The sequence below is a fragment of the Petromyzon marinus genome, chromosome 8 (assembly GCF_048934315.1).
Source record: "Petromyzon marinus isolate PM22_M1 ecotype Great Lakes invasive population chromosome 8, UKy_Petmar_22M1.pri1.0, whole genome shotgun sequence".
Classification (NCBI taxonomy): Eukaryota; Metazoa; Chordata; class Hyperoartia; order Petromyzontiformes; family Petromyzontidae; genus Petromyzon; species Petromyzon marinus.
In genome coordinates, this window is record NC_133674.1 from 18,795,698 (window position 1) to 18,822,112 (window position 26,415).

Here is a 26,415-nt window from a genome sequence, read left to right on the forward strand (position 1 = left end):
TTCGTTATGATGACCTCTTGACCTTCACGTTCAATAAAGTGTTACATTATTAGGTGAGGTGAGACGTAGAACACAGCGCATGCCGTTCAGAAATGGGCCAATATATTGGCGAGGCCTTCATCCAGCAGGGGATTTATCATGGGTGATGATGATGTGTTTGAATATTTATTTATCTCTCTTCTCCTGAAATGTTCGCACGGTCCGCCCTGGCATTCCAAATCCCTCCAATTGGCATACAGCCCTGAACAATCGAACGTTTGAAATCGGCACGTTTAAATGTTGGTCAGATCAACCGACAGAGCCACAATTGCAACACAGTACTCGATCCAAGGTTGCACCCCTACCCAGCCTGTGTCCCGTCCAAGGCAGAGATTATGAAGCCACAATGCCCGAGTTGTTTAACATTGTAAAGCTCACCCATTGGAGAATACACGGGCATCACGACGCACAAAAAGGGGCTGCAATTTGTTATTTTTGTTTTATCAGCAGGATTAGCGGCATTACAAGCGCAGCTCTTTTTCCATCAAAAGCGATGCCACCCGAACGCACTGTGTGGGTCGGGCTATTGTGCGTCTCATTCACTCAATTGTGAAATGAGATAAGAGATAAAATATACGGACACATACACGCATATATATGATTTGCATTCGTATTAAATAAGCGTAACAAAGTTAGGGTCACGTGTGGTGGCGTATGGTGGTGTGAACAATGCGTAGCGTAGCGGTCAGCGCTACGCTGCGCTACAAATTCGTCCCCCGAGTTCGATTCCCGCTCACGACCAACACCAGTGGCGATTATCTGAACCGGTCCTGGGCCTCCCCTAGGTCGACTCAGCCTCAAATGAGTACCTGGTGTGGTGTGTAAACATCGCCACTAGGGAGACAAAGGCGGCCGAGCGTGGTGCTGGCAACCCAGCCCTCGTGTGCCGTTCCGGACTCCATAGGTGCTCACTAACAGCACTTGTTCCTATAGTCTGTTAAGGCTATACGGGCATCTTTGTCTTTTTGGTGGTGTAAACAATGGGTACTCCTACATATTCCAAGACGTCTGACCAGTGTCGAAGAGTATGCCAAACACCCTCTTTGACCGGCTCCCTATAATTCCCTCAATTGGAGGAGCATATCCTCCAACGGGGACGTGAGCGAGTAAATTGCAGGGCTGCGCCCTTACCAGCTTTTCCCAGAGCCCATCCCTGGCCAACTCTCGCGGGGGGGGGGGGGGTGGAGTTAAAAGAGAAGAGCTAAATACGCGGGATTTTCTCCTATCCACTGGTAGCCCCGTGAAAAACCGGTCCATCGTAAAGAGAGTTGCTTTGTTGTGAGTGGGCTGGGCGCGTGATTTGGCAACGTCAGGTGCTGTTGCGCTCTCGTGGGCGTAGAGGAGGTGGAGTCCACGGTGGATGTCCCCGCCCGGCCAGGTGTTGGTTGGTTGATTGGTCAGGCAGATGGGCTCAAGGTACAACAGGGCACGCGAAGAGGGTGGGGGGGGGTCTTCGTACAACCGCCGTCTCTGTGTCGCCGCACACAGGTGTGTGTGTGGGCGCGTGAGTGAGTGCGTGCGTGGGTGACACGACACACGACACACACACACACCGCCCCAAGCACATCGCCACCACTCGCACCACCACCCCCACCTCCTCTGCCGAACGATCATGGCGACTGGGAACGATGGGAACCCATCTGCATCCCAGCGTTGCTGCGATGCCTTCACGTACAAATGTCTCAAGTACGCGCTCTTCGCATACGCCGTCATTTTCTGGGTGAGTTCAGCTACTATTTATACTACTTGTTGTATTTGCCAGGTGAAGCCCACCGAGCTCTATGAGCTCTTTTTCATAAATGCGAGCCATCTGGCCACAAGTGATCGCTGAACGAAATGTCCTATGTGGAAATGTATATAGCAGCCAAATAACTCTAAACGCACGTTTCTTAATGCGGAGGGGAAAAAATCCTGAGAGAGAAAAATCCACGCGACCACGGGGAGAATATGCAGACTCCAAATATGCAGGCGTCAGGGTCCGGACTAGACCTACGACCTCCTGATACCAGGCGACGGGGATAACATCTCACACGCATGGAGGGGGATTAACCCAAATGTGTACGCTTGCGTATGGGGGGGGGGTCTACTGACAATGTGCGTACGCATAGGATACGGGGGGGGGGGGTGAAGCCTCGATAATAATTTGTCTACATTGGCCTAAAAAGTGCGCGTGCGTACAGGGAGGAAGGGGGGGGGGTCAAGTTTTGACAGATTTTTTGCGTACCAACGAAATGGATGCCCCCCCCCCCCTAAGCTCCGGGTTGTGCCACGTGCGTGCGAGTTTGGACCAGCGATGGCGCGCACCTGCCGTGGTGTTCAGTGGCACATCACCGCTGGCGTGTGGCACAACCGTGCGTCCGAGCCGCACACCTGTGTTGATGCGAGTGACGGCGCGCGCGTGCAGATGAGTGGCACGCTTGTGGCGGTGTGAGTGGCACAGCCGTGGACGATGTCACTGTACGGGGTGTTTTTACTTGCACGATTGATGGAAGTCTTGCATTATTGAATCTGGCACATATGCTGTGTACAGCACAAGGGGTGGCGCGGTCGCCTAGTAGTGAGTGCACCATATAATGCGACAATGTGGTTGATGCTCTGCATCTAACATTCGCAGCACGCAATATGAAGAAGAGCACCATTCTGTGAACCTGGCAACACACGTTCTACTTTTGTTAAAAGCTATCCGTCGTGGGTGAGGCAATACCTATGAACACGTGATGTGACACTGTGGTCGGGGTGGGTCTTACCTATCGAGAACAGTGATGTACTTTGTCACGCGTAGTGACAGCACCATGCCTTCTTTGTTTACGTTATGTAAACGGAGTTCCCTGCATGCCTCCAGCAGGGTAGTGGAGAGGCAACATCGGTATATTGGACTGTACGTCAGGTACAAACATGCCTGATCTAGCGAGCTAGCTGGTCACCTGGGGGCAAAGACAGGCTGCCGCACCTCCGATTCGCACAGTTGGCTGCGTACGGTGCGAAAGAAGTTCAACATTCATCCGTGCAATTTCGAAATATTTAATGTAGAGCCCTTTGTCAGTCCACTGCTGGACGAAGGCCTCCTCCACGCTGTGTTGGTCATGGGGTTTGTCGTCCATACTTCACCACGCTGGTAACTGGGTTGGAGAACTCTTTGTTGTTTTTGGTAAAGTCACGTATAAATAAGAAATAATAAAATAACATAATAGCGTACGACGTTTCGGTTGCAACACAAGCAGCCATCATCAGGTACAGAAGAGCTACATTTATGAGAGAGAGGAAACACATAACCCCAGATGTATATACAGACACCCAAGTAGGGGGGAACTAACACAGATACAACAGGGGACACAGAGAGAGAAGCATACCAAACAAACAGGGTTTAGCAAAATTTGGAAACCATATAAAGCAACACAGACGGTCGGTCAAAACACAATTACCGAAAAAACCAAAGAGTCATTCCTGCAGTCACGAAAGCTTCCAATCAAGTCTGAACCACCTCTACGGGGAGGTATGAGGTTTGTGTCTTTGTGTTGTCTCTGCTTGTGTATCTGCCTTTGTGTCTTGGCTTGGATTTGTGTCTCTGTGCTGTCTGCCTGTGTGTGGGCCTTGGTGTTTCCGAGTGTGTGCTGCTGCGCCCCCTTTGCTCCATGCATACCTCATGCTAAATTGTCTCATTGTCTCTCAGCCTTACCTTCTCTGCCTATTTAAGGCGACTTCACTGTGTGTGTGTCTGTGCTGGTTCGCTCTAATTGGATGTCTATGTGTGTGTGCGCGTCTGTATTTTAATAGCGTAATCAACCGGACTATGCGTTAATTGTGTTTTGACCGACCATCTGTGTTGCTTTATATGGTTTCCAAATTTTGACAAAACCCTGTTTGTTTGGTATGCTTCTGTCTCTGTGTCCCCTGTTGTATCTGTGTTAGTTCCGAAACGTCGTACGCTATTATGTTATTATGTTATTTCTTATTTATACGTGACTTTACCGAAAAAAACAGAGTAATTCCTGCAGCCACGAAAGCTTCGAATCAAGTCTGGGTTGGAGAAGTTAGGGGGAGGAGCCCATGACTGATTCAGATATCAATTGCCACTAATGGGCGCCATGGTGGCGAGATGTTAGTTCCCTTCTCCGGTATGTAGGAGGTCGTGGGTTCCATCCCGACCCTGACGCCTGCTGTATATTTGGAGTTTGCATGCTCTCCCCGTGGTCCAATGGATTTTCCTCCAGGCCCTCAGATTTTTCCATCCACATTTAGAAACATGCGTTTACAGTATTTGGCAGCTATAAATTTCCAGGCGATAAGCCACTTTGTTGAGCTATCATTTGTGGCCAGGTCTCTTCTGAAAAGAGATATATATAGATTAGTGGGCCTTGAAGCAAAAAGTGTTGCTTTAGTGTAGTTTTCGTAATGTTAGCCACGGGCGAGTCTCAGACTCAAGGTTGCTGCCTTTATAGTTCAGTGCGTTCACCACTGCTCCACCCTTCTGCTTTGACGATCAAACGGTTTCAAGTTACTTCCTGGATCACCACCATAACACGTGGCCTTCAAAATAAATGGACGCAGCACGCTCATATCCACCACACATGACTACACATAAATGGCTTGTGCCGCTTTCAAGGCACTGGTCGCTGTCAAAGTAATCTTTGTAATTATGGAAACTCGTCTGTGAACAAAACGTGCGTCTCCGCATCGATATCCTGCATGGACGTGTCACGTATTTCGATTTATATTTCAGCACCACGGAGGCTGTTTCAACAATTAGGGTGCTTGGGCTAAGGATTATATAAGCCTCTGCTGTTTATAAGAGCACACCAGTGCTGATATGATACATCTTACACGGATGGCCCTTTCGTCTTATTATAACAGTATTGATTTTCAGCTTTGTAAGCTCTAGAGGCTGCCCAGTCTATTTACAATGTGTAGTAAAAAAGGAGTCTAGAGACCGTGAAATCAGGAGTGCACAATGGCTCATGATTAGTGGCTTATATTTGTTTCAGTAGGTATATTGGACATTCGTTTACCCACTAGGGGTAGTTTTATATTTAACTTTCCCAGATGTGGAGTATATATTTTCCCCCCCAATGTTTTATTTTTGTATTTAAATGTAATACGCATTAATATTGTTTATGCACTCAAGGTAATTGACAATGTTAAGCGTTTTAAGTAGTGTTAGTTGATTTTAGTAAAAAAAAAATCCTAAATCTCTCGCAAACAAATTGTCATGAAAATTTCGTGTTTGACTACATAATTAAAGCAAAACGACGTTTACTTTATAGCACCAGAGAAGACATATTTTTTAAACAGCATTTTTGGGGGGGATTTGGATTGCTGCTCTATTTGTGTATCACCCCGATCGAGTGATTTTCGGCGTAATGTTCGCTTTTGGCACCTTCGTACCTTGACGCCGACACACACTATGACACTTACTCTTGTGAATAATGACCTCAGGGGATCTTTAACGTGTGCTGTGAAGCAGACTGTGCGTAGTATTATTACTGTTATTACACACCGCAGTACTAGTCGGGGCGGCCGGTGGATTCGAACCAAGAACGATGCCAACGCGCTGCCACTAGCCCCACCCCCCGTCCTCGACTGCGATGTACCGATTTTACACTGCCGTGTGGGCACAAGCACGCCGAAGGTAGGCTGCAACTGACTTGGCGACGGCGGTGGCGACAGCACGTGGCCTGTGATCCAGGGTTGGTGGATCACCGCACGGATGTTGCGAAAGAAACCCCCAAACCGTGCGGCGTCGTTGAGGTGCCATACCCTGGCTCTCCAGGAGACGGCGGTGCAGCGAGTGGACTAATCGCCATCTGTTTATTGCTGTACGGGCATCGAGTGTTGCCCCCTCGCGAGCGTGGGGTTTTCTCTGAGTGCGCTAGTTTCTTCCCGCTTGTATGAACACTCATGAGTTGACCGGAAACATCTTTAATATAAAAATAATAAATGCCCAATGTATCGGGACCCTCCGGAAAACGAGTCCCAACACTCGGTGTGGCTTTCCTGGAAAAATGAGTAAATTATTACAAAACCTCTGGATTGCTCACCCAGTGTGCTAACCATTACGGTTGGCTACGTACGGTGCAAAATAAGTTCAACTTATTTATATTAACACCATGGCAACCCCCTTTCATCTCTCGGGTAAAAATGTGACGTTTATTGCTAGAAATGTACGTATGTGTGGCCATCTGGTAAACCGGTGTTTTACCAGGTTTTCATGCAGTTACCAGCAATGCATTCGGACTCATTTTAAGACCCCTTACAATTAACTCGCAGAGTTGAGCCTTCAAAAAGAAATATTGACGTTAAGTAGGTGTGCCACACGTTGTGTAGTCGGCTGCCTTCACCATATAACGTTGATCTTTCACTTGACAAAAGGTGCGCCCGCTAATAGTCGGCGTTCTTTCCGACGGCACTAATGGTCTTCGCCAGTGCTTTAAAGTACCGCGATTTCAAGTTTGTGTGAGGGAAAGCGGACTGGCCTCGTGGCTCACCATCGCTTTGGACGTTCATCTCGCCGTGTATTCGCTGGGCGGTCTTTAACCAAAGGTCTCCTTCAGGTCGCCTTGCATGACCTAGACTCACGATTAGCGCCCATGCTTTGGGAGGCTTGCATTGATGATGTCACCTCGTAAGCAAGTGCCCTCGTATTGAGCAAAATAACAATGTAAAAGTCTACCGTACAGCCCTTTATCAATCCACTGCTGGATGAATTCCTCCCCAAGGCTTGTCGGTCATGGTTGATCTTACCTCACTGGCCAGTGCCAGGTCGATGAAGGGTTGAGGAGGGGGTGGGCCAAATATCACTCGTCACTGCTATTAGCTGTGACCGGGAATCAGACTTGGATCGTCACGTTTGTAGTGCAGTGTGCTAACCACTGCTCCACCGCTTCGCCTCTCAGTAAGCAATGGGGGGGGGGGGGGGGGGGTATAGAAAATCAATAAGGAAAAGAGCAGTTGGACTTCATGTTGACATGTCCCTGGTGATATAAAGACTGCTCGCACTCATTTCTCTGAATCGGTGAGTGAGTGTTGTTCATAATGCATTGGCAGTGCTGAGTTATTGATGGATGTGTCACATTTATATGGGCGGAACAGTCTCTCCGTATAGCAACCACTGATAGTCTACCATCAAACAATGCAGCCATGTGGTGTTCTCTTTCATCATGAAATGACTCTGCTATATGAATATTTAGCCAGACAGCGGTGGCGCTTGCCTAACATACAGGACTGTGCAGGGCTGAGGGTTTTGGTGGATCACACAAATGTTGCGAAACTCCCTTCCCATGGGCGTCAGAGTGCCATAACCTGACTTGCCAGGAGAAGGTGGGATGTCAAAGTGAAGACGAATCAAATGTCCCTTCTCTATGTGTATGTATGTACGTATGTTGAACTTCTTTTGCACCGTACATAGCCAATCGTGCTAGTCGGAGGCGCCGATAGTGTTGCACCATCGCATGATTGGGTTTTCTCTGAGTGAACCGGTTTCCTCTCACTTGTTTAAACACTTATTCATTGGCTGATAACACCTTAATGTGTAGAGGACCACAGAGCTTGGGCAGTTGCTGGTGCCAACTCACCCCCTGGCTGCCTTCCAGCTTGTCTGTGATTCCTTAGCGATTGCGATAGGCAATATACCTGAATGACGTCACTTGAAGCGGAACAATATCGGCATCAATTGGTTCAATTTGGCAAGATGCATAGAAAGGCTTTGTGTGTGGAAGTGTGCGAATGTGTATGTGCCATCCTGGAAAATGGCTGCTATTCGTTCGTGTGAAATGTGAAAGAGGGTAAAAAGCCACTCATCCCCAAATTCTTTCTGCTAAGATGTTTTTTTCTTCTCACATCAACTGCAGCACACAATGCATGCTCTTGAAATCCACTTACTAGGCCGCTCGCGCCATCGGTAGAGTGTACCGTCCAAGACAGTTGATTGTCCAGGCGCATGACGTGTCCAGAAATTGCAGCATTAATCGCTGCAAATGATGAAATTGAGGCCACACGCAGCCGCTGGTGGGATGATGTTGTTGTGCAGTGGTTCACGCACTGCACTGCACCGCCCACCCAACCCACACTGAACAGCATGGCGAAGTAGGGTTAAACAGCCTCCTGGCAAAGCCTGGAGAGTGGCATAACCAACGACGATTGTTGGTAAGTAATGCGATAGGCAGACTCGGCACAATGTAAAGAAATTGTAATTAGTTTGTGAATGCACTGCTAGCCTTATCACTCTGTGTCCTTCGTTATGGTGGTTTGACCATGCTGGTCAGTGCAGATTGATTGAAGGGCTACCCAGGATCGGTGCAGATGCCATATGCCACTGACGTTATCTGTGGCTTGGAATCGAACTCAAGAATTTCGGGTTTAGGTCACCCTTTGCTAATCGCTTTTCCAGCTGCTACACTTCCCATAAAGTCGTAATTTTGGCTATACAATAATCTAAGATAAATATTTGTATCGCATCAGCTTCATTGTTTTATTCTTGTGAAATAGTTAATTGATGTCACCATTTCTCTATTTTTTTTATTTGCCACACAATGGAGGGCCTTTTACCACTGCCATTCATTCCTGGGCAGTGGATTAGGGGGTTCTTTTTGGATTCCGCATTTCTATTATTTGTTTTGCCTTTTAATCTGTGACTTTTAAATCTGTTTTCCAATTTAAATTTGCCGAACACATTTCAGTATTGTGATGCTAATGCATGAATATAATTGTCAAAAGAAAACCCAACATTTGGATATTTGCAAATTGCATAGAGGCCCTCTCCCATGCTGGCACCATCGTCTGCTTTAAATGATGTGCCACTCTTAATAACAGTTGCTGTTTAATCAATAGGAGTCGTCATAAGGAAAAACTGGTCCCCAGCACAGCAATGTGGAATTTACTAGGTGGTTCAATCTACAGCATCTACAATCTACGGTCTAAATAATTCGTGGTTAGTATTCCCGTTTGTACAGTGACTGTTGCAGCTTAAAATTGACAAAACACGTTTTGTAAATGTACAGTGATCTTCCGGCATAATATTAATCCCTTCGTAAGCTACATAGCAATGTGGTGACAGAACGAAAGTCAACCATCAACAGATGACTGCATCACGGACATTATGCAAGGCCCGGGGTACCGCCATAAGGTTCAAATGGGACTCCTTCAAAGCAGCACTGACCAGTATGGTGAAGTATGGTTAAACAACCATTTGTGGCATCGCATGCCATTTAAAATGCTCCCTTATTTTCTTTTTAACTTACCAGTGAATTGATAAAGGGGTGTAAATTATTATCATTGTATGATTCTTAAACAGTAATTTCCCCTTGATATAAAAATAAAAATAGCAATCTAGTCTGGAATCCAAAACGTAAAGTGTATTTTGCAAGGAAAATCTGGCAATGTACATAAAAACAAGACGACCGAAAAGATGTGGAATTAGCTTTATAATTGCACAGGCATGGAGATTACATATTAAGTCTGCTTGTCAAAATCTTTTCCATGAGCAACCACTTACACTGTTAACTGCTAAATATGAGTTTTTATCTTGCCAATGTAAATAAACCTTCAGCTAAAATCAAGGATTTATTTTTAATTAAGTCATGCATAGTAAAATATAGATTTAATAGCGTGCATACAAATACCACTTAGGTGATATAGTATGTCATTTAAAATGCTCCCTTATTTTCTTTTGATAGGAAAAAAAGTTAAGCCGCAAACCACAGCTTAAAGCTTCAATGATTAGTTGGAGAACGTAAGCAGACGTCATTATGAGCGTAGTTTTATTACTTTGCATTGTCTCTGATTTTATATATCTCGTAACTTTAATTGCCTTCTCAGCCAGATCGCTATAAACAGAATGCATGATGATAATGCACTGCTTTTTTTCTTGCGATGTATGAGTTTAACTTCTCGACTTGCCTCTGTCTTTTTCAAAACATGAATAGGAAAAAAATGGTATTTCCTAAGGCACCAATATATCTTGCAGGAAAATTCAATTCAGTGCTTTGTTTTCCTTCCATAAGAAATGTGTATTTGTTTTGGAAAGCAGTGTGACATGTTATATCCCAGAATATATATATTGTCTGAGCATGAGTGTACTGTGACCACAATCCAAGCAGAATATGCTGTTAGCGTTATGCCACGTTAGAGTGATGTAAAAAAACGACACATACCTTTTTTTTCTATGCAATCTTCACAATCAAATCGTCTCATCGCTAGCGTAAACCATCCCTTGATCTTGTTGTGCAGCAGTCACTTCTCCAACTGCCACTTGCCTGACCGCATTCCTCGGATTCACCGCAGAGAAGTGCGGCCTTTGTTTGGAAGCTGCATGCCGTCAGTGCTGGCTTTGGTGGCGCACAGGTGTGGAGGGTTTAATTGAGAAACTCTACGAGTTAAGTTGGATGCGAGCCCCGTGTTTTCTTTTTAATAGTTTTGGGGGTCCCTCAATGTTTATTATATTATTTTCCTTTTCTGTTTTTCCACCAACCGTGCCCAATGTCACACAATCCATTGCGATTCACACCGGTTATTTAACTCCTCGTTTGTACGTGTTTATATACGAGTTGTGAAGTGCAAATCGAGGTTTAAAAGGACCAAAACTATGTAAATGTCGGTAACCGGAAGTAATATATGACGATATGGCTTGAAAAAACTAATTAACTTTATAAGTTATTAACTTTTGAAGTTATCACAGTGATGCAGTGTTGTGCCAACGTCATCATGTTGTTGGAACTTTTGGACCAACGTTGAGCCAAAGTTCCATGTTTACTTGGGATGTTCCCATCGTCACTGAGAAGCAAGCAGATCTGGCTAGTGAATTGGGCAGGTGGGCCTTGACCTATATTCCCAAGTGCTAAGCTGGCACAGATACGAAGGAGACATCACAGCGATTCACTCCGCTGCTACTGACGCGGCCATCTGGCTTGATCACCTGAAGGTGAAATTGTTGTTGTTGCTCTGCATCTACATTAGCCCCTGTGAAAGAAGAAGAAGAAGAAGCTGCCACACCTGGGGTTGTGTAGCTCCCAGTGAGTGGGCCGTATTAACTTGCTTTCCTGAGGGAGTTTGCACGCTTTTTACTGGGCTGACCTTGCAAATATGTCACTTCACGGGGTCACCGCAAAAGAGAGACGTCTGCCATCCATGGCATCTCTCACTTCAGTTAACATCGGAACCAAATAGTTTTGTAAAGGTAAAAAAGTTAGTTTTTTTTTTTACAATAACGATAGATGTACGCTTGGAATAGTGTAACATTTCCCAAGCATGAGGGACAACCTTGTCTCCTGATTGCTTCACTCAAGCCTGTGAAGGAAGGGATGAGGAATGAGATGGGGTAACAGCGTGGAAGAGGCTGCAACCACATAATCTTTCAGTTCTTGTCGCATTGGGATAAAAGTTGAGCAGTGCAGAGTCATTCCCGGGGTCAGCTCTCTCCGATGGTTGGAGAAACGTAGTGTGTATACAAGTTGCTCATTGTCTCAGTATTTTTGTGTTGATTTTTATCTTCCCCATTGCTGTACTTTAGTTGGTTGTATTAGTTGGCGTTAGTCGTTATGTTGACTTCGGTTATACCTGCAAAATGATACGCTATTTTGGTCTCTTGAGTTTTCACTTCATTAAATAGGTTACGCTTACAACTTGAAAGTGACGGAGTCTGGAGACGAAGCCCTTGTTTTTTTCATTCTCATTGATTATCTGGGATCAGCATTCATCATACAACCTCTCCTGCCTTGTAAAATAACTCTTACGGTAGTTTTGCCCCACAATATACTTGCAAGAGATCAGCATTGCTAAGAGTGTTGGGAGATCAGACATGGTAAGCACATTTAATGATTTCCCAATTGTGTTTTTTTTTGCAGAATATTTAAGCGCGACATTTACATTTATGAGTTATTTTAGACTCTGGAATTTGCTGTGATGTTTATAAAACTTTGGCCATTGTATTCCTTGGGCTCAATAGCAACTGAGCTTGCATGTTAAAAATTCACAATGCTTGTGTAGTGGGTACAAACTTGTAGGAGACTTCCTCTTGGAGGCAACACGTTTATTAACAGTAAACGCAATAGCAGTTGTTCCTGACACAAAGGGGGTATGGCCCCTTCTACCCGATATCCGGCCAGCGTGGTCCTATTCCCCCATGGGCTTGAGTTCTTCGAGTGGGCGACAACTGCCGGTCCCTTTGAGAGGACCGGCTTTTATACCCGAGTGTGGGCTCACTCCGCCCCTAGCCGGGGTCCACCCCTCTGGTCACGAGATACCCGGGGGGGGGGGGGGTTACTTTGGCTTAACTGCCACTCAACCTACAGGCTAACTTTCACGTAGCGCTTGAATAATAGGAACAAGTTGGACTTCGAGACACTAATTTTTCATCTGAGCCTTAATAACATAAACCAAGGGTTGTGTGATATTTACAGACTAGCTGCATGTACCCCAGTGGTGCAAAACATCACTCGAGGGCCCAAGTGACTCTCTTTGAGGAATGGTAATGGGCTCAATCCTTCCCCTTGCTGTCAAATGAAGGCATTGATTGTGGATTGCTGGTGTCCTTTCGAAAGTGGATTAGTGTTGAATTAGATCAGGGGTGGGGAACCTTTTTTCTGCCAAGGGCCATTTGGATATTTATAACATCATTCGCGGGTCATACAAAATTATCAACTTAAAATGTATCCTGTTATATTTGGTCAAACATTTAATTAACTCACCCCTAATGTGATGGCTGTAACTGCTTCTCTTTGGCGAGGCGTGTGATGATGTTAGCTGGTATTGATGATGTTGCTACTCGCAACTGCTTTTCCAGGTTTGCTCCTAGATTTATTGAATTTCGAGTCCTGCCTGCGGTTGCCTTGGCAGGGCCAGACCAAGTGATTTCGCGGGGCTTATACGGCCCGCGGGCCGGACGTTCCCCACCCTGCATTAGATCAAAAGCATTGACACCAACGTGATAAGGTTTACATTAAACCGCGATGGATGGAGTGTGGATTTGGCTGCTGCTGCTGATGAAGATGGTTATGGTGTTGATGGTAAAGTCAACGTTGGAATGTTAAGGATGTAGCCGTGTTGCGGAATCTAACAGTGCACTGGGATTACTTTGACCAAAATCAACTTATTTGTGAGCCAATCAGCAGGGTGCAACATTGGTACCCATTGCGAATTGAAATATCCAATGAATGGAAACTTCATTTCTTCTATCTAAACAGAAAAGTTACGGTACGTGTCGGCCGTGTCTGCGGCAGACTGTTGAGCTGTGACATTGAAAGGTTTTCGGGGTTCTGTGGAACTCTTTGTCTTTCCTTCGCTAGCCTGACGAGGTTAACAAATTGGGCCTTTCTGAGGCCAAGCCCTTGGGCCATGGTGTGAAGACACGGGGATGAATTAAACTCCACTTTGATTAGTGAACCACGCCAACCCAAGTTCCCTTGAGTGCCCGTGGCAGGTGTGTCCAATACGGCGTAATTGAACGATTGATAGTTTTCACATCCTTGGCCAGCTCATATTGGCCATCGAGTGCAGACTTAACTGTTCTCTCGCGTTGTACGTTGCAAATTGAAAAAAAATATTGCCACCACCCCACTTTGCTCTAGCCCTTTATCTAACAGATGTGTGAAAAATTACAGAAGAATTGTGATTGTGATGATGAAAGCTTACATTGTCATAAACAGATCAGTTAACTAATGCAATTTTTTTGGATATAGGTGCCTTTGCAAATAAGTCTTATGATGGCTATGTCAGCCATTTTACAAATGGTCACCGATTGCCATGAGTGAGCATCTGTGTATGATATATTGGTGTTATGTTTAATAAAAATCGGTACCTTTAAATATAATAATATTTACTGTTCTGTAAAGAATCGCAATGATCACTCAAACTCTCACGACTACTCGGGGCTCAGTGGCTTGTGGCATTTTACTAAAAACTAAACTTTGTTTAAATTTTGCCAGATACGGTCCACTTGAGCTATATCGCTCTTTTTCAGAAGCGACCTGGCCACAAATGATAGCTCAACAAAGGGGCTCTTGATGTGGAAATTGATAGCTGCCAAATACTCTATACGCATATTTCTAAATGTGGAGGGAAAAACCGGAAGGACCTGTAGAAAGATCCACGGGACCACGGAGAGAGAGCGAGAGCGCATGCAAACTGCAGATATACAGCAAGCGTCAGGGCCAGGATAGAACCCACGATCTCCTGTACACCAGGCGAGGTAGTTAATATCTCGCCACCGTGGTGCCCCTTTTGTACACACCGTCTAGCCAGGAGGGGAGGTGGGGGGTGGGGTAGTTGGGGGAGCACTCTGTTCACTCCCGACGATGTTGTCAAATTCGCCTGTCTCTTCTCATTCATCGCGAAGCATCAACGCGGCACACCCTGGCCTGTGCTGAATTTAGATCGTCCGATTTTGGGTGCACACTACAGGCAGACCTGCTGCTGCTACTGCCGCCGCTACCGGCTGCTTTAACCCATGCCTCGTTTTGGTGAGGGCCCAGTGGCTGTTGTAGATTGGAGGTGGGGGGGGGGTGGGGGGGGGGTGGGGGGGGGGGTGGGCCCCCCCGGTGGGCCCCCCCGGTGGGCCCCCCCGGTGGGCCCCCCCCTCTTTGGATATTGAACTCCTTCCCCTTGACTGTTTTACCACCCTGCTGCCCATGCCGAGCGCCGAACACACCAATATTATTTACTTTGGCTATTTCAGTTACAGCTTTGAAATGTGACGTACAAATTCCAAGGCAAAAGTCAAAGTTCACAGCAAAACCAAAAATATTATTTTCCGGCGCATAATTGGTAGTATTAGGAGTAATGCTAACGAAACTTGCATTTATATTGCACCCATAACATAAGGAAACATCCTGGAACATAGTTTAGTTTAGCTTAAGTGACCCCCCCCCCTAATGGCAGCTAATGCACATAACGGTGCCGTGGCTTTAATGACCAATTTAGCTGTAGGTTTATCGTAATGCTACAGTGCTCTATTACATTTCAACCATTATATAAAGAACTCTATTTATATATTGTTTTGGGTTTGGGGGGGACGCGCAAAATCTGAAGCCCTGTGCTGCAAACCCGCAAAGCCCCTGTCTATGTCTGTATGTTGTACGTATGTTGAACTTCTTTCGCACCGTGCGTAGCCAACCGTGCCCATCGCCGTTTAACCCTGGCCCTGCCTGTGCTGCACCGCCACCGTTGCCCGCAGCTGCTGGGCGTGCTGCTGCTGTGCCTGGGCGCCTACGCGGAGGTGGAGAGACAGCGCTCGCGGACCATGAGCGGCATGTTCCTGGCGCCAGCCATCATCCTGCTGTTGGCGGGATCCGTGCTCTTCGTCGTCTCCTTCCTCGGCTTGCTCGGGGCACTCCGGGACAACTTGACGTTGCTCAAGATCGTGAGAACTCTCCTCCTCCGTCGCCACCGATCTGCTCCCTCTGTTTCGCAATCGTGGCCACAACCCCCACCCCCTATACCCCTCCATCCTTTCCCTCCGAGCCCCAGATCCACGTCCCACAGGTTCCTCTCGCCCCTCGCTGCCCCTTGGGACGTGGCCTGGATTTTTGTAGGTCAGGGAGTCTCTACGATTGGATAATGTCATGCACATCCAGCTGTGTAAGTCTATTTTTAACGGCACTGTTAACAACGAAGGTAGGATTTTTATCTCTCCGTTATTTGTGCAGCCATGATGTAATGGTTAGCACACTGGACTTGCATTCCAGAGGTTGTTGGCTCGGCAGTTTGCACAATAGGTCAAGTTATTTAAATACCCCAGCCCTCTGTCCACACGGCAGAATACATGGGCACAGCACAGGCAATCGGCAGGATGCGTGTGGTGGGGTAAAGTGTGGGTACTTCCTATAACTTCCAATACGTCTGGCCACCATGACAGAGTAGGCCAAATGCCCTTTCGAGAGGCTGTCCAGAGCTCTCTCTAGTAGAGGCCCTTCTGGAAGCACAGGCATGAGCAGGCAATTGAAGGGCTGCACATTTAAATGTTACATTTTTTTCCACGTAAAAAAATAAATAACAATTGTATTCTGTTCACTCAGTAACAATAGTATATATATTTTATATCCAAGGCAACACATTCCTCAGCAGAGTCTCATTGTTTGGAACCAGAATTCTTCTGCTATGTTGCTGCTGCACGCAGTGTGAAGGGATGGATGTGGATTGTGGGTAAATTGTGAATGGTGTTTGTTTAGCAAGAGCAGTGGGGTTCGAAAGGTCGACATTCTGAGGTCCCAAGAGGAGTACATTCTGTTTGCTGTTTTCTCAGACAAATATGTTTAAGGTGTGTGTGTGGGTGGATGTCTGTGTGTGGGGAGCGGTCGTGTAGCGGTTAGCGCTACGCTGCGCTATGAACCTGGCGACCCGGGTTCGATTCCCGCTCACGGCCAACACCAGTGACGATTATCTGAACCGGTCCCGGGTCTCCCCTAGGTCGACTCAGCCTCAAATGAGTACCTGTTGGGGTGTGTAAACATTGCCACTAGAGAGACAAAGGCGGTCGGGCATGGTGCTGGCCACCCACCCCCTCGTGCACCGTTCCGGCCTTCATAGGTGCTCGCTAACAGCACTTGCCCCTACAGTCTGTTAAGGCTACTCGGGGGATCTTTGTCTGTGTGTGTGGGCGGGGTGGAGGCGGGTGGCGCAACGCGCCAACAACTCCGGCATCCCGAGTTCGATTTCCGCTCGTGGCTAACGATCCCCTAGGTCGACTCGTCCCCAAGTGAGTACCTGGTGCGATGTGTACGGTATTGGCCACCCACCTCCTTGTGTGCCGTGCCAGCCTTCATAGGTGCTCGCGAACAGCACTTGACCCAATGGTCTGTTAAGGCTATACGGAATATGTTTCGTCTTTGTGTGGGGGGCGGAGGTGGTGTTGCGCAATGGCACTGATCTCTGAACCTGAACACCTGGTTGTAATTCATGCTATGGATGGCATGAGTGAAAAGTTGTAGGTTAACCTCTCCGGAGCCTCCCCTACTTGAAATCAGCCTCATGAGTTACCTGCTGCATATTGCAAATATCAGAACCTGCTGTGGTTCTGGCTACTCCGCCCCTTCTTACATATCGTCAGGTGCTCAATAACTGAACTTGCCCAAGATGTCTGTACGGCTGCACGGGGTATCTTTGCCTTGGTTTTATAAGTATGAATGTGAATGCATGTGTAAGTGCCTACATGTGTCATTGTTCATCCCACACACGCCTTTTCAAGGCTTCCTTTGCACCAAAAAAACATTTGAAAACTCTATTATTGCTTCATTGCAATAATGTGCTGGGATTTTTTTCTGCTGTTGGTAATTTTCCTCATCATCCCTCCATGTCTGTTGAAGCTAGCGACACCCGGGGCTTATTGCTGAGCTCCAGCGAGGCATCCCAGCGAAATCCTGTCTCATCGCTTTACATGGCATTAACAATTTCAAGTGCCGATGCTCGATTTGAACTCTGGCCTCCCGAGTGTTTCTATTCCGTCTCATTTTCCCCGGTAACCCTGATAGTGACTGCACCCACCCACACATGCACGGGGGGCCCGTCATTGAACTCAATGAACACGTTCTATAGCCTTGATCTCCTGCTTTACATGGCATTAACGGTGTCAAATGTTGAATGCTTGATTTGAACTCGGACTGCTAACTTATTTTTTTTGTCCATTTTCATTTCCCATTCTCCCCGCTCCCCGCCCCCACCCCCACTCCTCTTCTGTTATTGACAGTTCCTGGTTACCATGATACTGGGCCTCATCATTGAGCTCATTGGCGGGATTGTGGCTTTGGTCTTCCGCAACTCGGTAGGTGCGCGAGCCGCGGCTATAATCAGATGTCCCCGTGGGGTCGAGTCGTTTGTTCCCCGCAATGTATTGTGGTTATTAAGCGCGGAAGCCCTGGTTTCGTGGTCGCAGTTGTGAAAGAACCTGAGACGTGGGGGCGGTTACTTCAGCCTGAGATGAGCTCTGGCCGAAGCGGTGCCGTGAGATCCTTTGAGGTCACGGAAAACTTTAACGCCGCCAACTGCAGAAGCGGCCAAGGGTTAAGTGGCCCTTTCGCGGCAATGCTGCGACGCCGCTTATGCGCTCCCAACCAAACGCCCAGTGGCCTGGATTTGAAATGGAAAATCTTTATTTCTCTGACAGAGGTGGGTCACGGCCCAAAAGATAATCCTGGAACCGCCATTAGTGTCTAGCTGGCCTTGGGTGGGGGGGGGGTAATGCAGCCTTAAAGGAATTAGACGATAAGTTAAGGCTGAATATTAAAGAATGTGCGCAATTAACAGAGTAATCTTGCTCACTCGCAAAGCAAAGCCCATGCTTTTTATCTACTGTCTGTAGCGACGTGTTTCACATGCAAGTGAGCGCTGAATGCTAATAAAAAGAAAACAATTCCCCATATTTACCGAGTTAGTCTTAATGACTCTCAAGACTCTTTTTCATGAGGTTCCTGCAGTTCGCGGGGAGGAAACCCATGATGCATACGAAAGGGGATTTGCGTTCAAATCTCTACAGCGATGGATTTAAGAGTCAATCGCTCAACTGACATTTCCTGACCACCGTGCAGCCTTGACCACGTTTGCCAACTGTGCTTGTCCCATGCGATGTATTAGCGACAGCGTTTCTGAGCGGACCACTGCCGTTTCACGCGCTAAGCCATAAAAGGCAGATGAATCGGCGAGTTAAAAATACAAGCGGTGTTCTAAATTAGCAGTGCAGCCCACATGTCTTACGAAAATCCATTTCGCTACTACACGAGACACCACCGACTGATGAATCCTCGCTTCTAACATGTTTTTTTTTAAATCTGTACATCAGTTGTAGGACAAGGGAAGATCTTCCCACCCTTTTTTGCTCCGCACAAATTAGCAATGTAAATGGATTAATTGGGGCTCAAGTAGCCATGCTGTAGCAAGCATTTGGGAATGGACACCTCCACACATTGTTTCCAGTCGTGGACAACATCTCAAAGTGTAGAAATTCTCAACATTATCAGCCATGATCAATTCACTGCTGGATGAAGGTTTTCCTAAGTGCCGGCACCATCGCTCTTGGTCTTGCGATGCAGCAATCCATCTTGCACCCGTGTATACATTTATTTCATTGCTCTGTCTCTCCAAGGGACGTCCTCTCAGGTGTGGCCTCTCCTTTGGCTTCCACTCTATTGTTAGACTCGACCACCGGCCATCAACCCTTCGAGCGACGTGTCCTGCCAAAGCATACGTTAAAATTCATAGGTTCGCTCGCAACACTGAGTAGAAAGTGTGTCGGTGAAACTTTTCTCAGAATTGTCCAATTGATTTGCCTTTGGGCCACCACTTGCCCTGATCATTACATTTTATTTACTGATAATGTAGTTCAGCCAGACCAGCTTTAATTGACAAAGCAACGTCATTTACATAACGTGTAGTGTGGAGTGCTTTTGGGAAACTGAACCTAAAAATAAAAAGCAAACATACCAATGTGTCTAAGAAGAAATAGTTTTCTTAATCAGTGTATATTATCTTATTATCAGAAACGTGGATATTGACAAATAAAATAGAGCAAATGCTGAAATGTGGGCAAAAAACCATGGAGAGGGGTATATTCTTGGTGAATGGCTAGGTGGCAGTATAGAAAGTGTATTTTTTATTGTTTATTCCATCTGAGATGCTAGGTAATCATTAGCGGAAATTGCCAAACATTTGGTGTAAGCAGGGCCATCCTGAAAACAACTCTTGCGAGGTTTTCCTGAATAAACAGAAGCAATTATTATTAATTTAAATTATTCTTCCACATTTTTACAGACAACGTGAATCGTACCTTTACGTGGTAAGCACTGCGTCACGCGATCGTTGCCATCTGCTGCAGCTTGCGAAACACCGGGGCTCGCTCTACCATAAGCGTGGTAGGCGGTGGGGGTCTAGCTGCCTCTGTGGCGTGCGCGTGACCACGCAGCTGTGCGCCTGCACGTGCGTTCAATTGAGCTTCCGCCACAATCAAAGACAATGCACTATCAAAGTAATGAGGGCTCGGGGTGAGCATCTACATCATGATGTAGATGCTCACCCCGAGCATCATAATGTAGATGCTCACCCCGAGCCCTCATTACTTTGATAGTGCATTGTCTTTGAGCTGTGTGACGCCTTTTGGCGTCATCTGGTCGAGCACCAATTGGGTCGAGGCTCAAAAGAAAGCCGTCCCTTGGTGTGGACCAATCAGTTTCAAGGACAATGCATATATTATCATAGTATGTTTTTTGTTTGCATTTTGACTGCAGGTATTGTGGTTAATGCAGACATGAATCCTTGTAAAAATGTTTCAGTTTTGTTGCCAGAAAAAAAAGGGGAAAAACCTTATTATTATATTTTGGTACTGGCAAAGGAGGTCTAATGATGAAGATATTCGACTCGGTTAAAAAAAAAAAAACCTCTTCTCTGCTGTCGAACCGAGGAGCACCGCGGCCGTGCAGAGTCGGTCCGGCGTGGCTCAGGAGGCCCCAGTTGTTAACTAGTATCTATTTATTTATTTTACCGGGTAAGGCCCACTGAGCTACATATCTCTTTTTCAGACGCGACCTGGGCATCACAAATTACGGCTTAACGAAGTGGCTTCTCGCGTGGAAATTTCTACCAGTCAAATACCCTGAATGCACGTTGATTCGAAATCTGGAGAGAAAGACCGGAGGACCAGGAGAAAAAAAATCCACGCCACCACAGGGATAGAGATATGCAAACTCCAAATATACAGCAGCAGCAGGTGTCAGGGTCGGGATTCAACCCACGACTTTCTGTATACCAGGCGAGGTAGTTAACTTCTCGGATGCAAGAGCTGGGCCATGCCATTGGCATCGCGTGCAATTGAAAATAATAAAGGTTTTTTTTCTGGGGTTAGATCGCGTAAATATAAATGTGTCGTTAACCCACCATCCGATGCAGCCAATTAGTAAGGTTTGTCACATAAACACAACGTACCAATTAGTCACCACTAACCCCCAAAAACACCTACCTTTATTATGATTAATATTTGTCACGAAAGCCTCTACGTGTTAAACGTGCAAATGAACGTTTGACATCGGCATCAAATGTCCAAGTGCTCTGACTGCCGCAACGCGTGACGGAAATGATTAACCCTGCCCCTGGCCCCTGCATGGCCCTGAGCCAGATTGAGACGTCTCACAAGAGGCCTGCGTATCACAGTTTTTTTTTACATCTCGTTCAACTCGGCAAATGGCAGTGGAAAAATCACCCGTGCCATGAGGGTCACGCAATGTATGTATATTTATGGTGAACTTTTTTCGCACAGTACGTGGCCAACCGCATTAATAGGAGGGGCGGGAAATGGCACAGCTCAGGTGCGCCACTGTCAAGGGATATTAAACGAGGTATCGGAGGAGGGCTAAATTGATGGCTTTGCCCATTTCCGTTTACCTTTTCGGCTGTGTTTTTGTGCGTTTTTCTATCATAGTTAAACCGTTGGCAGAGCCAGTGGGAGTGTCAACTCGAGGATTTGAATGTGGAGCCCTCCGATGGATGTTAATTCAAATGGGAAGAAAAAAATACTTCTAAATCGACTGTGTCCACGTTAAAATAGCTTTTCCAAATTTCCCATGGAAGTTGGGCTGCTTCTGTCGTGGTAATCCGCCTGCTGGGATGTCTTGGCCTTGAGTGGGGGAGGTGCATAAATAACCGAACGCGAGCAAATGCTGCCACGCGCGGGCCTAATCATTTGCATAATGAGACGCGCTCGTGGTTAGGATTTTGCATATTTCACGTGCATCTCCTTGCTTCCCCGGTCGCCTGTTTGCGCACGCGGGCGTTACAAATGATTGCGCGCCGCACAGAGAGATATGCAAATACGTGGTTATTATTGTTGCTCTTTTTTATTGTCTTTAGACTTTGCGAGATGTTATGCTTCGTTGTTTCTCCTTTTTCTTCTTCTGCGGTCCACTTGGTTTCCCGGAAGCGCTCGCAAACTCAACTCATGGTTGTTGTTGTCGTCGTTTTGAAAATGGTGCCCGGGTCCCTTGGCCTTGTCTCTCACCCCCCCCTCCCCCCACCCAGGTCCCATCCTCTCAGCAATAAAATAATCGTCGATTCATATTCATCCTTACGCTCACCAAGTCGCGCAAAGCAACTTTATTTACGATTAATGCCAATTTACATGTAAATGAATGAGCTCATGTTAGATCTAGGCTCATGAAGTGGGAGAAAAAAAAAACAGCAGCATGCGAACAAGACCTAAAAAGTTCTAATACGAACGAGAAAAATAAATTATTTGGAACGTAGCCTGCTTTGGTGACCAATATCAAGAATCGTTATTTTGTTAGATCGCGTAAATATACATGTGCCGTTAAACCCGCCACCACCCCACACAGCCAATTAGTGAGGTTTTTCATGTTAATTCGTTACTAGTTCAGCACACCGGCATGTTGGAGAGCAGAGCCACAACATTTAAAATCTGAGTACGACATTTCACCAGTAATTACAACATTATTTTTTCTTGACTCAATGCTTGCGACTGTCAACAGTGGCACGGAGTGGGGGGAGGGGATGCTGTATTGTTAAATGGCTGCCATCCACTGTGGCATGAACATCTTTTCTGGCTGCGATCGACCTGAGACTGTGCAAAGACTTCCTTTGACTGTCAAGCTCAAGACGTCATCGTGGCCAATGTCCGTAGATGCCTCCGCACTCCGTCAACGCTCTACATTACCCCCCTGTCGGAACCCGCGGCCTCCAAGTTCTTCCCCACATCTGATCGTCAGTCTTTTCCCCCGGTCGCCAGACTCATGGGGACTATTCCGATGTCTGTCTCGGCAACCAGGGCCCTCCTGCACAAATGTCCCACCGAAGCAGCACAACTCGTTACGCCTAATTCAATCTCACGTTGACTTGAAAACCACACCTCCGATTAGCACGGGTGGCTACGTACGATGCGAAAAAAGTTCAACATACGTACAAACTAGGTTTAATAAAATCCCTGCAGAGTTCACCTCTGTGACCTTCACTGCCTGGGCATTGCCAATAACTTCACTATTACAGTGGTCAAAGCGATCTTGACCCCTTTTAAAGACAAACTCAAGGCTGAGGAGAGAGCCAACTTACTATGCCACATCTATAGTTCACTGTATTTGCTGGCTTCATTAATACCACTGTTAATTGAATGCTGCACAATAAGTAATTGTTTACTGCATAATAATGACTGTAAAGCTTGTAGCAGTAACCCATTTACAAGGCTCTCCGATTCAACTTTGGTTTCCATTGTTAAAAAATTTAGCAGACTGCATTATTAATGCAATTTTATTATTTAGGTAAAAAAAAATAATCATTAATTTTACATATCTCATAGCCCTGTATGAAAATTAATTAAAACTTAATGGGATAATGCTATTGAATTAGGCTGAGCAGTGTAAGGCCACTAATCTCCGTACACGGGAGTTGGTATTGTTGTGTGCAAAAGGGATTGCTAACGTGACCTTACATCTGCTCGCCTATTAACCACCACCTGCTTATTCCACACGTTCACCTTCGCCAGAGGGCCCTGGCCCATCGTTGGAGACACGGTCTAAAAACGGTATGGCTTTGTGGCATGCAGATAACTGTGCAGAGCAGTGTGCCCTCGGCTGTCTTCCCACGAGTTTGAAATTCGGTTTGACTGTAACTAAAAAAAATCTCATTAGCAAACCTTCCAACTCATCTCTGACAACCCGGAATATGCGGTTTTGGGGACATATCTACAAGACGCGAACTACTTTTTTTAACCCGAATTGCACCGTAATTATCTTCCCTCTTCCTTCGGCTCATTGATGGTGATGAGGCCAAACAATGTCTGGCCACAGTTCTCTTTCTTTAACCAGTACTGTTGCTCCTTTCTATTTCAATACAGCCTCTTCTATATATGACTTACCCTGGCGTCTATCCACGAGGCTTTCTGTCTTTGCCTGCCTCCCCTTTCCCACCATTTGTGTGCGCAGCTTCGCATAATACGAGGTCACGTCCGGGCTCATTACCCCGGCATGTGCCTGAACCCCTGCAGTCTTCCGTCTTTAACATTGTCTCAAGGACGTATTCACTTCTTCCTGTGTCACATTGGTGAGCACGCAATACTCCTGGACTTTGCTATATTTTCCACGTAACAGAAGTCTGAGTCACTGCTGGTCCCATGTGCTGTAGCAGGCGAAAGCCCAGTGAGACTGGAAAGATCTTCTGCAGGGGACACTGTTGGGATGCTGATAATTTGGAAGGAATTGCATTTTTCATTATGAATGCAATTACAAATTGTGCAGCTTCCTCTGAATTTAAGATACATTTATAATAATAAAATATGTCAAGATAACAATTGGGTACATCAGCGATACACTTGTCGCCAAGTATTCATTAGGTGGGGTGTGGGGTTCTCTAAATGTGAGTGACATCTCCAGAACAGGACAAATCGTTTGAAACATGGTTGACATACCTCCACGTATGTTAATGAATGGTGCAGAAAGTCGGTGACTTTTTATGCAAGCGGCGTTTGAGCGCTATTTTGCACATCGTACGCGTTCACTGCCTGCTCGCTTCGGTATTGCGTGGACGTTCTCTGCCCCGATCTCAGCTTCCTCGTGCACCCGTGCGTTTCCCCACAATAGTAATCGAAAGCGCCGAGAATTTAAACCACGCTGGCTTCATGCTCACCCGCACACCAACTTATTTTTTTAAAAATGGAGAGTCCGGGAGCTCGCCGGCGTGCACATAACGTTTGCCTGTAATCACGCAATATTTCTCCCTTTTATTGTTGCGCGCAGACCCAAGGCTTTATTAACGACAACATCCGGAAGGGGATTGAGAATTACTACGACGACCTGGATTTCAAGAACATCATGGATTCCGTTCAGCGCAAGGTGCCGTTTCGACGACAGAAGTCTTTCTCGCAAACGGATTGTTCCGTTTGAAAGTTTAAGACGGAGCGTAATGGTCAATGATTATCTCAAAGACTTGAAAATATTTGAAATGGTCTGCCACTAAGTGCTGTGCAGAACGTGAATCTCTTTGGGACCATTATTTTATGCGGCTGGCTGTACAGCGAGCAATTTAAAGGTTTAGACAGCACAGGAAGTCCATGTGCAAGAGTGCTCGGGTTCGTCCACTGAACTTATAAGCAGAGATTTTGGTACGTAATAACAATGTGAAGAATAGTAGTTGTATGTTGTTGAACTTTTTTCGTACCGTACTTAGCCAACCGTGCTAATCGGAGGTACTAATATATCAATGTCGTGGTTTTTTAAACTGGCTGCTTGATAATGTTTTTTTTCCCTGTGAGATATTCCATTGGTATTGATCAACATGAGTCAATTATTGGTAAAATTTGGGGAAAAAAACTGTTTGCTGTTTGTGAACAGACAGCCTGCCCATGTTTCTTTGCTGGTATGTGGTGCTCGGCTAGAGCTATGGCATAGTGATTAGCACACTGCATCATAAACGTGGTTACCCAAGTTCGATTCCTGGCCTCGGCTAATGTCGGTGGCAAGTGATATCTGAACTGGTCCTGTGCTGACCAGTGTGGTGATGTATGCTTGAATAACTCCCACAACCAATAAGATCTGGTAAAACATTCATGCAACAGTGGATTGACAAAGGGCTGTGAATGTATCATCCCCACAAGATCCCAGGCAATGTATTTAATAAAATATGGAAATATACAACCCTTGATCGATCCACTGTTGGATGAAGGCCTCCCCATACCGTTGCAGTCACGAGAGTCCTTTGACCAGACTTCGCCACAGCTGTTCAGACCAATTTATTCATCTGCTACAAAGCCATCGCATGTTAATGATGGCCATTGAAGTTGATGATGGGACCAAAGAAAAAAACCTTCAAAGCTTTGATTTTGCGACGCCGCAATACACGCATGACGTCGCTTCGCTCTTAAAAGTTCACTTGAACCATTCGAAGGCCGCGTTGCACGAGCGCCGCGTGGCACCGGGCCCTCGCGCGCTGCACCGGGCCCTCGCGTGTGGCACCGGGCCCTCGCGCGTGGCACCGGGCCCTCGCGCGTGGCACCGGGCCCTCGCGCGTGGCACCGGGCCCTCGCGCGCGTGGCACCGGGCCCTCGCGTGTGGCACCGGGCCCTCGCGCGCTGCACCGGGCCCCTCGCGTCGCGTCTGTGCAGGTTGCAGCTTCCGCTCCACGGGCGAGGGCTGCCGCACGCGGCCCTTCGTGACCACTGTCCGCTGCCTTCTTTTATCTCGTTATTCACGAGTGGCGCAGCAGGTTCTCATTAGTGCCCTCTGCTCCGGTCCCCCCGTGCTGTAGGGAAGGTGGGTTGGCTGTCAACAGCTGTCACTGCGATTCCAGTCCAATGTAGCCGGGTGCCAGCGAGAATGGGTTTAGTCACCTGTTTAGCTGCGGAGAGAACTGTGCGAGTTGCCTGATGGAATGCGCGCTTTCACGGCGCCCCCGAGACTAGGTATGACACCG

At 46.7% G+C, this 26,415-nt stretch overlaps 1 protein-coding gene across 3 annotated transcripts in view; it reads left to right on the forward strand.

Moving 5' to 3' along the window:
• Positions 1-1,447: 1,447 nt before the first annotated feature.
• Positions 1,448-26,415, forward strand: part of LOC116940334 (tetraspanin-15-like) — a 36,804-nt gene continuing 11,836 nt past the window's right edge. For 2 of the 3 annotated variants that reach the window (XM_032950023.2, XM_032950024.2), the window contains exons 1-4: positions 1,448-1,759; positions 15,200-15,385; positions 17,708-17,782; positions 24,744-24,839. In XM_032950023.2, the coding sequence (XP_032805914.1) occupies positions 1,652-1,759; positions 15,200-15,385; positions 17,708-17,782; positions 24,744-24,839 (465 nt within the window). In that variant the 5' untranslated portion in view covers positions 1,448-1,651. The remainder of the gene's footprint in view (positions 1,760-15,199; positions 15,386-17,707; positions 17,783-24,743; positions 24,840-26,415) is intronic. The other variant, XM_032950021.2, reaches the window with a different exon arrangement.